Source organism: Littorina saxatilis, linkage group LG5 (genome assembly GCF_037325665.1).
Source record: "Littorina saxatilis isolate snail1 linkage group LG5, US_GU_Lsax_2.0, whole genome shotgun sequence".
In the NCBI taxonomy this organism is placed as follows: Eukaryota; Metazoa; Mollusca; class Gastropoda; order Littorinimorpha; family Littorinidae; genus Littorina; species Littorina saxatilis.
Genome location: NC_090249.1, coordinates 62,533,742 through 62,547,942, shown reverse-complemented (window position 1 = coordinate 62,547,942; position 14,201 = coordinate 62,533,742). Strand labels below are relative to the sequence as shown.

At 41.0% G+C, this 14,201-nt stretch overlaps 1 protein-coding gene across 1 annotated transcript in view; it reads left to right on the top strand.

Moving 5' to 3' along the window:
- LOC138967841 (PE-PGRS family protein PE_PGRS30-like) overlaps positions 1-14,201 on the top strand; it is a 41,236-nt gene that overhangs the window by 9,655 nt on the left and 17,380 nt on the right. The window contains exons 5-7 of the mRNA XM_070340499.1: positions 674-856; positions 7,582-7,690; positions 10,175-10,255. Coding sequence (XP_070196600.1) covers positions 674-856; positions 7,582-7,690; positions 10,175-10,255 — 373 coding nt within the window. The remainder of the gene's footprint in view (positions 1-673; positions 857-7,581; positions 7,691-10,174; positions 10,256-14,201) is intronic.

Below are 14,201 nucleotides of genomic sequence, written 5' to 3'. Positions count from 1 at the left end.
TTATAGAGTCTGGAAGACAAGAGAAGCAAATCCTTCTTTGTATGTGTTAAAAACCCCACCCCTCTCGTGCCCACGGTCCCATATATGGGACGGCACTTCAAACACTCACAGATGCAAGCAAAACTTTTTTTTAAACAATCCGCGAAATCCATATTCAGATAACATCAGTATCTCCATTATTTATTCTTTGTTTGATATATAAAAGTCCTTGGTAAAGAAAATAACAACTTACCTTTTACTGCTTGCCATTCTGCTCATCAATTCAGACCAAAAAATGCAAATGGCTGCACCTGTGTGAAACGGTAAGGGAGATACATCCCGTTCAACACGAAAACTGGACACACGTAGCCTCCCTTGATATGTCTGGGGAATGATAACCACTTTATTGGGTTCAGTTAATTTATAATCTCCACTAAAAGATAGCGTCCCATATATGGGACGGTGGGCACATATGGGTTAAGTGTGAATGACATGATGTTGGCACTCCTAAACTCGGTCATTCTGCCATAAGTGCAGATGGACGATGATACCTAAACATGCACACACGTGGGTAGGGTGACTTGTTGCTGCTAGATTTTCACTTTTGCCAGCATGCGAATGATGAATTGATAGAAACCAAACGGTGTGCTTTGTGGGTGACAAAGTGATGGAGACAAAACCCTGTGCTTTGCAGATCATGATGCACGAGAAGGAGTCGCTGGGTATGGGAATCGTGGAGTTCCGCAAGGCAGAGGAGGCGGAGGAGACCTGGGACAAGCTGAGGGGCACCAAGATCGAGGACAGCGAGATCACCATCACCTTCTGCATCCCCAGCAAGTCTGCTGTCTTCATCAACAACCGCATTATGTGGAAATTTGTAAGATTTTTCTCCTGCTCTTTTCACCTCAGCATTCAGTACCATATTCATATATGTAGCTAAGGTTGCTGTTGTACAGTTCCAGGGGCCATCTTATTGTTTTATGTATCAATTGAACATTGGATTTCTCTTCTTTGAGCGGTGTGACAGCAGTTGCTGACTGAAACTCATATTTAGATAGCTTTCCAAGACTATACCGAGCAACAAAAGAAACGCGAAAAATTCTGCAATGTTTGATTGACAAAATCTCAAACAATTATGGAGTTAGAATTATCAAACCACAACATTTTCATGAAGGCATGTTTGACCTAGCTGTTGCGTGATTATTTTGATGCTGCGACTGTTTTAATACACGGGACAAGTAGGTTTAACGTTAACGAAGTTTTGGAGGTCTCGCTCAGTCAGCCTTCATCGCGCTCTCTGGGCACTGATCGGACACTGGTTGCTTCCAATGATGTTCCTTGTAGTGTCAGCGGCTGAATTGAATCGATGTCGAAGACGGTGTGGCAGGAAATTGCGATCTTGTCTTATTGGGGTAATGCGAAAAAATCCACCGCGTTGGATAACTGCAGTGCTTCCAATGTCACCAGAACATTGCAGATGGTGATAAACTGTTGGAATATGCCCATTTAAAGCACATGCCAGCGCTTCTGGATCACCCCCAGCTTTAAATCGACCTGGCATTTTGGTGGTGTCAATCTTGGCATTCTGGCTGTTTCAAAAGTGAGACTGGCAGCTAGCGTGCCATGGTCTCTTTTGATTTTTAATGCATTAGTGAACACATCTCACACATCAGATTTCTCCTGCTCTACTTGCACGTGCTGCGAGCGCGCATTATGTGTTTAACGATAAACCTGCTTGTCTTGTGTGTTAAAACAGTCACAGCATCAAAATAATCACACAAAAGTAAGGTCAAACATGCCTTCATTAAACTGTTGTGGTTTAATAATTCTAACTCTATAATTGTTGGAGATTTTGTCAATCAAACAATGACGAATTTTTTTCGCGTTTCTTTTGTTGCTCGGTATACAAATAGTGTGTGTGTTAAATTCTAAAGAATAGGAATTCCAACTAGAATGGATCATTACTTAAATGTTTTATTTTGAAATTAAAATATGCGATTTTACACGGATCTCGACAGTCATTGTTCACATATAGAACAGTAGCAGGGATGTCGTTAGGCATCGGACATAGACCGATTAAGAGGCTCAAATGTCCGATTCACATAGCCGCATGGCGGTCAGATGTCCTATCATTTTGAACTAAGCGCTGGCATTGTCCGATAAGAACTCAATTCCTTCGGACAGCGCGATATTTGTTAATGTTCCTTTAAATATACACATTTTCAAAAAGCGACCAAGCACTCTCACGTACAGGTGCACTGAAGCTGTGCCGTGCGGATCTTCAATCAATCAATATGAGGCTTGTATCGCGCGTATTCCGTGGGTACAGTTCTAAGCGTAGGGATTTATTTATTTTATTTTATTTTTTTATTTTATGCAATTTATATCGCGCACATATTTAAGGGCAGACCGGGTAGGCAAAATGAGTTATTTTTGGTCTCATACACCTTTTTGGGGTTGTTGCATTTTTCACACCTTTGAACATCCTGGAATGCATTCAATAATCTGCTTTTGTCATTTTAGACATGTATTCATGTAAATAAAACCATTTTCAAACCGATGTTTTGTTGTTTTTGTCTGTGTTTTATCAAAAAAATCGAAAAAATGGTCAACTTTGGATACTCCGTACTGGTAAATGTGCGCACATGACATGACCCTTCGCTGTTCGAACTGTGTGGAAATTTCCGTTCTTCAAGATGACGTCATCACCGTTGGGGAATTTCCGTTGACATAGGCAGAAAGAGAGAGAATCCGTTCCAACCGAAACCCCGGAATTAATATATGCAAATATATGTAGGTCAAAGGCATTTGGCGCAAGCGCAGTAGACAACTTATCAGTCCCCCGGTGTCAACAAATCCATGACGTTTTCACCGATTCAGCAGCATTTTTCAAAGTTTTGAGCTGCGGAGAACAACCCTAACATTGGAAATGTTCGGCATAGTGGCTAGAAATATCAGAGAAAGATGAACCAGCAGCAGCGAACAGTAGAAGGAAGTAACAACACTCCGAAATGAACCAACATGATCGTATTTGAGCAGACGACATTCTAAGATTCTTGACTCGACGAGGTGGGTTTTGCTTCTTTCTCTTTTCGATCTTGTTTGTTTGACAACGTGATTTATTGCACATCGTTATGTTGTTGTTGTTGTAAGAATGTGTTAGGGTTTGCAGGTAAATGATAAACAGTTTGTGTCTGAAGTATTTTGCGGGTTTCTTGATCCAATTTACTGACCATGCCGCCGCCGCACAACCCCCCCCCCCCCTCCCTCCCTCGATCATCTCTGTGATATCGTCTTCACAACCCCTATTTTATTGTTCTTCGCTGGCCAGTCCTTGAGAGCTTACTATGGTGTAACATGTCATCAGTATTCTTTGTCTGGGGTCAAACTGAGAAGCAGCATCTGAGCGATGTACGACTGACACAGTTTCTGTTTCTGGTCATTGACCATAGGAAAATAAGTACCCTACTAGAGAGCGTTCTCTAATTCTAAAGGATTGGTTTACACCAGCATGGCTGACCAACCTATCATTGACAGCAATATTGTTGTCAAATCTTTTCCATTAACTAAGGAATAAAAAAAATAGATCCAATTTACTTCACCAAAGAAAAAAAAAGAGTTAAACTAAAGGACTGGGGATGCAACTCATGAATCAAAAGCATAAAGATCACCTGCAAACAGTGCTAGGTTTAGGAAATCTGAAAATGTATACACACACACAGAACACACACACACAGAACACACACACACACACAAAACAGACAACAGACAAGAAACAAGCAAATACATAGCAAGTGTGATGAAATAAATTAATTTTAAAAGAAAAATATGAAAAGAAAGAAAGAAAGAAAGAAAATAATTCAGCTAGTTTCAGTATTAGTTCCTGTGTGTATGTGATTGTGTGGTTACTCAAATCCCATAGTAAACTTGACATGTACATTTTGTGATAGGGGCCAATTAATGAATGTCTTTTGTGTGTGTGTGTGTGTGTGTGTGTGTGTGTGTTCGTCAACCGACATATGTGGGTACGAGCCGCTGAGGTGGTTGTAAGAAAACCCGCCTGGTTCAGTGGTTGGGGGCTGATTGGGATTTCTGATTTACCAGCCTAGCCAAAAAGTTGAGGTACACCCCATGTAACATGGTCATTTGCAAAATAAAGTACAAGCACTTGTTGACGTTTATATTGAGTCTTAAAATTTGCAGCTTATTACAAACAAAAACCATGGACAGTTGTATCAAATATTAAATCAGTGTTTGTGTATTTATTATAGGTTGGAGCAAGGGGAGAGCCAGTCCTCCTGTGGTGGCAGCGAGGAGAAAGATTGACCTGATGGAAAAGTTTGCTAAACCGGAACTACCCTCTTCCACAGCAGAAACATCAGCTTTGCCATCTTCTGACCAACCATAAGAAGATACAGATACTTTGCCATCTTCTGACCCATCACAAGCAGATATGGATACTGGTACTGTGCAACGTCACTCCGCTGACATGTGTTGGGCTTTTGTCAACATTGATCAGCTCAATCTATTGCTGAAAGGTTTATATCCTGTACTGAATGCTTGTCTGATAGCAGTCTGATTATGAAAGAAGGTGATGCATCAGCCCAAGGATTTGCACAGGCCCTGCATCTGGAGTGCATATGAGTGTCCATTCAAGTCTGCAGTTGTTTACTCTTCTCCCGGTGTTTGCAACGCTTCGGGTGGTAAAGTTGCATTTTAAATAATCCGCGTATGACCAAGTTGGTACATGGAAAGGGACATTCAGCTTTACAGAAATTTGCTGCAGTGTTAGGATTGAGCACAGAAATACTGTAATTAAAATGTTGCAACTTTTGAATGGCTTGATAGCTTAGTTCCATTTGTGTATATATAATTATGTAATGTTGTTGATGATTTGTGAAGCATCATTTCTATGCAATGGAATAAGAAATCAGTGCATCCGTTGGGTTTTTATGAGTCTGACAGTTTGGTTCTGATCAATATTTTCATATCAGCACAAACACAGATAATTGACTTTTTTAATGTTTTCATATAATTTTTTTTTAAATAAAAAAAATCTGATAATTTGATTATCAAATCATTTCCCCTTCATAGTTAAAGTGTTATTCTGGTTAAAAAAAAAAAACACCCCATTAATTCAAGCTCTACTGTGGTACTAGTTTACCGGGGTACTAGTGAGACTCTTTTACATGCTGTTTTCTCTACATGTAATTTGAGACAAAATGTGGTAATTAAAATGTTGTAACTTTTGAATGGCAAGATGGATTTGTTCCAATTTTGTATATGTTGTTTATGATTTGTGAAGCACCATTTCTGTGCATGGAATAAGAATACAGTGGATTCCTTGTGTTTTTATGAGTCCGACAGTTTCGTTTTGATTCATATCTGCACTAACATAGATGAGTTTTCAAATGATTTTTTAAAAAAAGTCTGGATAATTTGATCGTCAAATCATTTCCCCATCATAGTAAAGTGGTTATTCTTATAAAAACATATCAATTCAGGCTGCACGGTGCTACTAGTTTGAGGTACTGGTTGGAATCTTTCAAATGCTGTTTTCTCTGAATGTAATTTTCAGACAAACATCTGTAATTAAAATGTTGCAACTTTTGAATGGCTTGATGGATTTGTTTCATTTTTGTTTATGTTGTTTATGATTTGTAAAGCGTCAGTTTTGTGTATGGAATAAGAGTTAAGTGCATTGGTTGGGTTTTTATGAGTCTGACAGTTTGGTTCTGATTCATGTTTTCATATCGGTACAAACAAAGATGGCTGTTTTCATATGATGTATATAAAAAAAATCCTGATAATTTGATTGTCAAATCCTTTTCCCTACATAGTAAAGTGGTCATTCTGATAAAAACATATGAATTCAGGGTGCACTGTGCTACTGGTTTTTTTATGTACTGGTTCAAATCTTTAAAATGCTGTTTTCTCTGAATGTAATTTTCAGACAAAACGCTACAATTAAAATGTTGCAACTTTTGAAAGGCTTGATGGATTTGTTCAGTTTTTGTATATGTTGTTTATGAGTTGTACAGCATCAGTTCTGTGTATGGAATAAGAGTTCAGTGCATTGGTTGGGTTTTTATGAGTCTGACAGTTAGGATTTCATGTATTTTTCTTATCAAAACTGAACCGGTAACTGAAAATGCTAAATTAAAATAATATATTGCTTAGAAATGCTTTTCGATACACAGAATTATTAAACACACACATATTGCTGCAAAGAAGAAAAATTGGATCAAAACATGCACTGGTTCACAAACTGCAACATTTTAAAAAAAGCACATTTTATAACGTTTTTCTCACATTTTGGTGAATAAAACCCCCAAAAATTGCTTTTCACTCAAAATTTAAAATGGTTTCCCTTAATTAGGTTATTCTGCTTGCAAAAATCAAACAAGCAGCAAGCTGTTTCCAAAATAAAAAAAAAAAGTGCTTGCCTACCCTGTCCCCCCTTAAGGCGCAGGGATTTATTTATGCCGTGTGGGATGGAATTTTTTTACACAATACATCACGCATTCACATCGGCCAGCAGATCCGGCGCAGCCATTTCGGCGCATATCCTACTTTTCATGGCCTATTATTCCAAGTCACACGGGTATTTTGGTGGACATTTTTATCTATGCCTATACAATTTTGCCAGGAAAGACCCTTTTGTCAATCGTGGGATCTTAAACGTGCACACCCCAATGGATCTTGCGTTTGGGCGACACCCATCTGCAGCACATTAAAGTTAGGAGTATGGGAGACAACTCCAACTGACTAAGTCTTGCGTCTGCTTTTGCTTTCAGTTCGAGACATTTTGACGAAGCGCACTGAGTTATGCCACTGAAAAATAAAAATAAAGCCTGCCAAAGTTCGACAAAAGCTGAACACGTTTGGCTATTCAACGGCATCCTGTGCTACATTAGGGTCAAAAACAGGGGGGAACACGGCGAGCGTCATTCTTGAAAATGAAAACATTCTGACGTCTTATTGAAATGTCTGAAAGCGGTCAAATGTCCTATTGATGCTGAAGAGCCAGGACATTTGTCCTACAGGTAAGAATTTGTAGCAACATCCCTGCAGTAGCTGTCTTGATCTGTGTCAAATGTTCTATTAAAAATGCAAATAATATCCTCAGCAGACAAGGTGTTTGTTGATTTTGAGCAGTACATGTACTGTCTTTTCTGTTCAGCCAGATAAGATGTTGCAATGACATCAGGTAGGCAAATGATGCAACAATCATGTTTTGCATAACATTTTGGATATGTTTTGCATAACATTTTGGATATGTTTTGCATAACATTTTGGATATGCTTTGCATAACATTTTGGATATGTTTTGCATAACATTTTGGATATGTTTTAGCACGGCCACCAATATCGAACGCAGAAGAAGAAGAAGGATATGTTTTGCATAACATTTTGGATATGTTTTGCATAACATTTTGGATATGTTTTGCATAACATTTTGAATATGTTTTGCATAACATTTTGGATCTTGTTTTCAGGCAGATAAGATGTTGGAATGTGTTTTTGGTCAAATACACAGCTTTCAAGTGGGATGTTTTGATGTGGCAAATATTTTGTATAAAAGTGTAGATGTTGTTTTCAGTCGGATAAGATGCAGCAGAAGAGCAGCTTGTTGCCGGACCCGGTGTCGGCCAAACCTGTCATCTCCAACAACGCTCTGGTGCTCAGCTTCATCAAGCAGAACCCCAACTGTGAGTACAGCCGACACCTTCTTTCTTCACACGCAGTTTGTTGCCTGCGCATCTGGCATTCACACAGCCATGTGTTGAGGCAAGATACGTTAGCTACTACATGTATTTGCACGAGCTGGGCGTGTGTTTGCTCATACAGCTGCCGGTTTCATAGCAGTGTTAGATCAACATGTACATCGCAATGTGAGGCAAAATTAGTATCCAGTAATCAATAATTGCCATGGTTGAAGTGTGGGCAGTAACTGAGATACAGTGCTACCTCTGTGTAACGACTTTGAAAATGTAGCCAAAATTCGGTCGTTATATGGAGGGGTCGTAATATGGAGGATTGTTTTGCTATGTCCGGGTCCGTCAATGATCCGGAATGACATTGGTGTTTTGATTGATGCCGCCCACAATGATTATGGTAACCTGTTTTCTATTCAATTAATTACCCACACAGTTTTCTTGCTTGTTTAATGAAGCCCCGTCCGTAACTACTCGTGGGTTAAGGTTTGAAATAAACAAACTGAGGTCGAACGAAAGCATGCGGTCCCAAAACATGCACATCGATGTCGATACCAGCTACTAATCATAGTCATACAATACCCAGCAATGATTTGGTTAAAAACAAAGAAAAGTGTCCGTAACGCAAGGAACAAAGCGAATAAGAACAGCGGCAGTGTGTTGAACAGGCATGGGAATTGTCCGCCGAACGGCGGATTTCTGCCGAATTTTTTTTTGTTCCGCCGAAAAAGCAAAAGTGTCCGCCGAAAAAATAAAGGGGGGAGGCACACAAAAAAAGCACCGGTTACTTTTGCCTTTGCGCAAAAGCCCGCGAAAACTTTCCGTACTTTGTTCACGCACTGCAACCGCCCACCTCAGTTACTTGAACTTTTATGTTTGAAAGTAAACCAGATTGCACAGATTGTGTTACAAGTTACATTTTCCTGTTTGTTTCAACAAATTTAAACCATATAATACATGTATATATTTTTTTTCTTCAAAAAAGCAAAAATTGGTACTAAAAACTCTGATTCTAAAAACAGAATTTAATGGCAAACTTGGAGCTCAGATGACACCAGATTGCACCATCTGGGTTCTTTGGAGAAAACTTTTTCCGGAGGGGGCATGCCCCCGGACCCCCCTAGTAAGGCTAGGCGCTTCGCGCCATCAACTTGACGCTTCGCGTCTTCAGTTATAAATTTTCAGCCTTTTTTACAATTTTCAATTCCCATTCCTGGTTGAAACTGATGAAAAAAATTGTAGCCAAAAGCGTCAGTTTTCACGATGAAACTTGACTCGCTCATTCAAGGGACAACTGCATTACGGACTGTCCACAGAGTTGAGTAATTTAGGACACTCCACTGCTCACCTTCAATCTTCACTGGCAAGATTCTGAGGAGACTTTATTGATTCAAACGAACGCGTGGTTGTATATCGCGTCATTCGGTCACGGATAAACCAAGAACAGTTCCAGATTTCAAAACCCATGTTCGTCGGCCGCCATTGTTAGCTAGACCGAAAATGTTTACACGCGCTTTGCATACGTACATTGCAAAATTTCATGACGTCACCACAACTTTCGGTTTTGGTTTGATGTTCGGATTACTTTTATAACGTTTCTGTAACTTTGCGTGTTTAAAAGGTAGGAGTTCCTGCACAGTTCTTTGCTAAATGAAGCAGACATCTTGCAAATGACCTTTATCTATTCAAAATAAAGTAATGAACTGAAATAGAAACGAAAAACCATGGCCTCAGCCATTTGCGTGCCGAAGTGATGTTGTACACGGACAGGATTTCAGCATGTGTTTGTGTCCGTATAGCTTACTCACTCGACTGGAGATATAAGTTTGAGTAAACCAAACCCGTGGTCATTTTGGGAAAAGTCATAAGTCCACGTATGGACAGTCGTATGTCGTATTAGAGAGGGGGACGTAATATGGAGGTGAGAAATACTAAGACAAAGAAGGAGAAAAAATCCGTCAGAGAAAAGTCGGTCGTAATATTGAGGGACCCGTAAAACAGAGGGGTCGTATAGGGAGGTACCACTGTAACAACAATCTGAGGAATGGCCTTTAGGTATGGCAGTCCATGTTCCTTAGTCATCGGCTGTATGTGTGTGTTTCAGTAATGGAGACTATGGGTGTGTGTGTTTCAGTGATGGAGACTGTGTGTGCGTGTGTGTGTTTCAGTGATGGAGACTGTGTGTGCGTGTGTGTGTTTCAGTAATGGAGACAGGGTGTGTGTGTTTCAGTGATGGAGACTGTATGTGCATGTGTGTGTTTCAGTGATGGAGACTGTATGTGCGTGTGTGTGTTTCAGTGATGGAGACTGGGTGTGTGTGTTTCAGTGATGGAGACTGTGCGTGTGTGTTTCAGTAATGGAGACTATGGGTGTGTGTGTTTCAGTGATGAAGACTGTATGTGCGTGTGTGTGTTTCAGTAATGGAGACTATGGGTGTGTGTGATTCAGTGATGGAGACTGTATGTGTGTGTGTTTCAGTGATGGAGGATTTCACCAAGGTTCTGTGTGAGCTGCATCAGGCCTACGTTCAGCACATGATGTCGCCCGGCAACAAGCCAGGTCAGTCTCCTTCAAAGCGTCTTGTGTCTCCACTTTTGGTTACTTCATCTTGTTTGCTTCTTGTTTTTTTTGCCAACAGTTTATTTTCACATTTTATTGAATTGTTCTCATTTTATTGTAGAGTTAAGTTTCAATTGCTTTGTGTTGGCAGCAGGAAAGTAGAAAGGGAGAGTATTACATGAACAGTTAGAAGAGAACAAGAAGAGACTTGGAGCGTCTGCAGTACAAAAGGGCACTGTTGTGGTGTTGTTGAGAGATAAAGAACAAAACATGGGTGCTGTACAGGTCAATTCCAATAGAAAGAGATGAGCAAGGAGAGAGCCATACATACCAGGGAGGAAGCTCTATCCTGTCTTGAAAAGCCCTGTCTACTGTTTCATGGAGGATACGGGAGTGTGTGTAAAATGGAGCTAGACCATATTTGATGGAGCTAGACCATAATTTGACTTTTCCATTACTGATTAGTACTGTTCACATCCACTATGTTGGCTTGTACTGTTAACTATGGCACATCCATTATGTTGGCCTGTACTGAGAACTAGGGCACATCCACTATGTTGGCTTGTACTGTTAACTATGGCAAATCCACTATGTTGGCCTGTACTGAGAACTAGGGCACATCCACTATGTTGGCTTGTACTGTTAACTATGGCAAATCCACTATGTTGGCCTGTACTGAGAACTAGGGCACATCCACTATGTTGGCTTGGACTGCTAACTATGGCAAATCCACTATGTTGGCCTGTACTGAGAACTAGAGCACATCCACTATGTTGGCCTGTACTGAGAACTAGGGCACATCCACTATGTTGGCTTGTACTGTTAACTATGGCAAATCCACTATGTTGGCCTGTACTGAGAACTATGGCACATCCACTATGTTGGCCTGTACTGTTAACTATGGCACATCCACTATGTTGGCCTGTACTGAGAACTATGGCACATCCACTATGTTGGCCTGTACTGTTAACTATGACACATCCACTATGTCGGCCTGTACTGAGAACTATGGCACATGGAAGTGGAGGGAAAGCATAGGATGAATAGGCTGAAAAGAAAGAAACTTTTTATCAGCAGTTACAAAATGAGCTTTATTTTTCATACGAAATACCTTTGCTGATAAATATGCTTTTAGCACAATGACACAAGGACTGTTCTGGGTCATGTCACTCCCAGGGAGTACAGAGGGCTGATAAATATTCTCTTAGCACAAGGACTGTTCTGAGTCATGTCACTCCCAGGGAGTACAGAGGGCTGATAAATATTCTCTTAGCACAAGGACTGTTCTGAGTCATGTCACTCCCAGGGAGTACAGAGGGCTGATAAATATTCTCTTAGCACAAGGACTGTTCTGAGTCATGTCACTCCCAGGGAGTACAGAGGGCTGATAAATATTCTCTTAACACAAGGACTGTTCTGAGTCATGTCACTCCCAGGGAGTACAGAGGGCTGATAAATATTCTCTTAGCACAATGACACAATGACTGTTCTGAGTCATGTCACTCCCAGGGAGTACAGAGGGCTGATAAATATTCTCTTAGCACAATGACACAATGACTGTTCTGAGTCATGTCACTCCCAGGGAGTACAGAGGGCTGATAAATATTCTCTTAGCACAATGACACAAGGACTGTTCTGAGTCATGTCACTCCCAGGGACTACAGAGGGAATAGAGAGCTAGCTTGGTGGAGAAAGTCACTCCTAGTCATAAAGTCTAAATAATGCATATTATTTCCACACTTAAAGTTGTTGACAGTGACATTTGAGCACATTTAAAGATAATCCACTGGAACAGAATGTGTGTTGTGTTTTCATATTCTGCCTTGGTGTTCATCGTCTTTATTCTTGAAGTTTGTTGATATTGGATATGTTGAAATACTTGTTTGTTTGGGTGTAAGAAGATAAAATGCTGGTGCTTGGCAACAGATGATAATGTGATTTTGTCCAAATCAGACTTTACAGACACTTGAACTGTGTTTATTTCTGACACCGGAAAACTTGACCAGATACAACCCTGTACATTATCAATACAGCATACTTCCACTAACTCGCGGTCTTTGGGGTCCAAAGATTTTTGATCGCGATATATCCGATTCGCGATGCAGTTTGGGGTCCAATTAAAGGGAAGAAACCGCGTTCTCTTCTGAGTCCGAGAAAAACGCGGTTATTTCCCTTGTTGGTCGCAAAAAGCCTGTGAGCGTCACGTTGGCGTGTGTGCGTTTGCCGTGTGAGTGTGTATGTGCGTGCGTGTGTGCGCACGCACGCACGCCTGGCATGTGGTTGTGCTACAATGTTCATGTGTATGTGTTACTGCGTTTCTCGCAAGTGTGACGCTTCTGTTGGCAACTAAGTTCTCAAAAGATTAACTGCGATGACACGTTTTCTTTTATCAGCAGATGACGATTTCTTTTCTTTTTTCTCCGACTCATACGTCGTCACAAACTTACTAGTTATCAGACACAGACACAGACGTACACTGTACGCGTATAACAAACTTACTAGTTATCAGACACAGACACAGACGTACACTGTACGCGTATAACAAACTTACTAGTTATCAGACACAGACACAGACGTACACTGTACGCGTATAGCCACTCACTGCTGCACGCACACACACTAACTGACAATGAACAGAGCGCAAGCCATGGTGAATTACCACATTATTTTATTTCGTTTGGAAACGCGCACTTTAGTTGTGTCCGTTACATGGATAAACCTTTTTGTTTTGCTTTGTGTGAGTCTGAGTTGACACGCGTTTTGTCTTTGGCAGAAAGCATGTAGATTTCTTCTTTGATTGTTTGCTTTTTCTGCCACCTGCTGAAGCACTTCATGGCGCCTGTAGAAAATCCGGGGCGTCTAGCTGAGATCGCGATTAGCGGGACTCGAGTGTTAAATTGCATGCCTGACTAGATTGCAGAAGACTGAAGCGCAGTTTAAGCACTTGATTGGCGCCTGTGGCCACCCGGACCGTCTAGCAGAGATCGCAATTAGCTGGACTCGAGTGTTCAACTGCACGCCTGACTGGCCATACTGACTGGTCAGACACTTAACCCAGGGCCGGACTACCGGGGGGGTTATGGGGGTTGCCCCCCCAACCCCCCCCAGCCTAAACATGTACCTCACTTATTTAAAACATTTTTGAGTCACTTGAGAAAAAGTGACTCTATGTAATCGGTCAGTGTTAGTCTGTCCGGCCGGCCGTCCGTAGACACCACCTTAACGTTGGACTTTTCTCGGAAACTATCAAAGCGATCGGGCTCATATTTTGTTTAGTCGTGACCGCCAATGACCTCTACACTTTAACGATGGTTTCGTTGACCTTTGACCTTTTTCAAGGTCACAGGTCAGCGTCAAAGGAAAAATTAGACATTTTATATCTTTGACAAAGTTCATCGGATGTGATTGAAACTTTGTAGGATTATTCTTTACATCAAAGTATTTACATCTGTAGCCTTTTACGAACGTTATCAGAAAAACAAGGGAGATAACTAGCCTTTTCTGTTCGGCAACACACAACTTAACGTTGGGCTTTTCTCGGAAACTATAAAAGTGACCGGGCTCAAATTTTATGTGAACGTGACTCATTGTGTTGTGAATAGCAATTTCTTCCTGTCCATCTGATGCCTCATATAATATTCAGAACTGCGAAAGTGACTCGATCGAGCGTTTGCTCTTCTTGTTTATTATTGCTTATTTTATGCCGTTTCATGCAAGGACGACCATTTTCCTATCTCAGAATATGACCTACCCATCAGCTGCCCCCTGACCCCCACAAAAGGCTCTGCCCCTTGACCCTGCCAGGGGGAACATCCCCCTGGACCACCACTGGCAACCATCCTCTTAGCCTAGTCCGGCCCTGTAACCTCTATAGGCACGTGGCCAATTTGACGATACCGATCGTGGCATGAAAGTTCTTGACTGAGTGGGGCACGTGCGCGTGAAA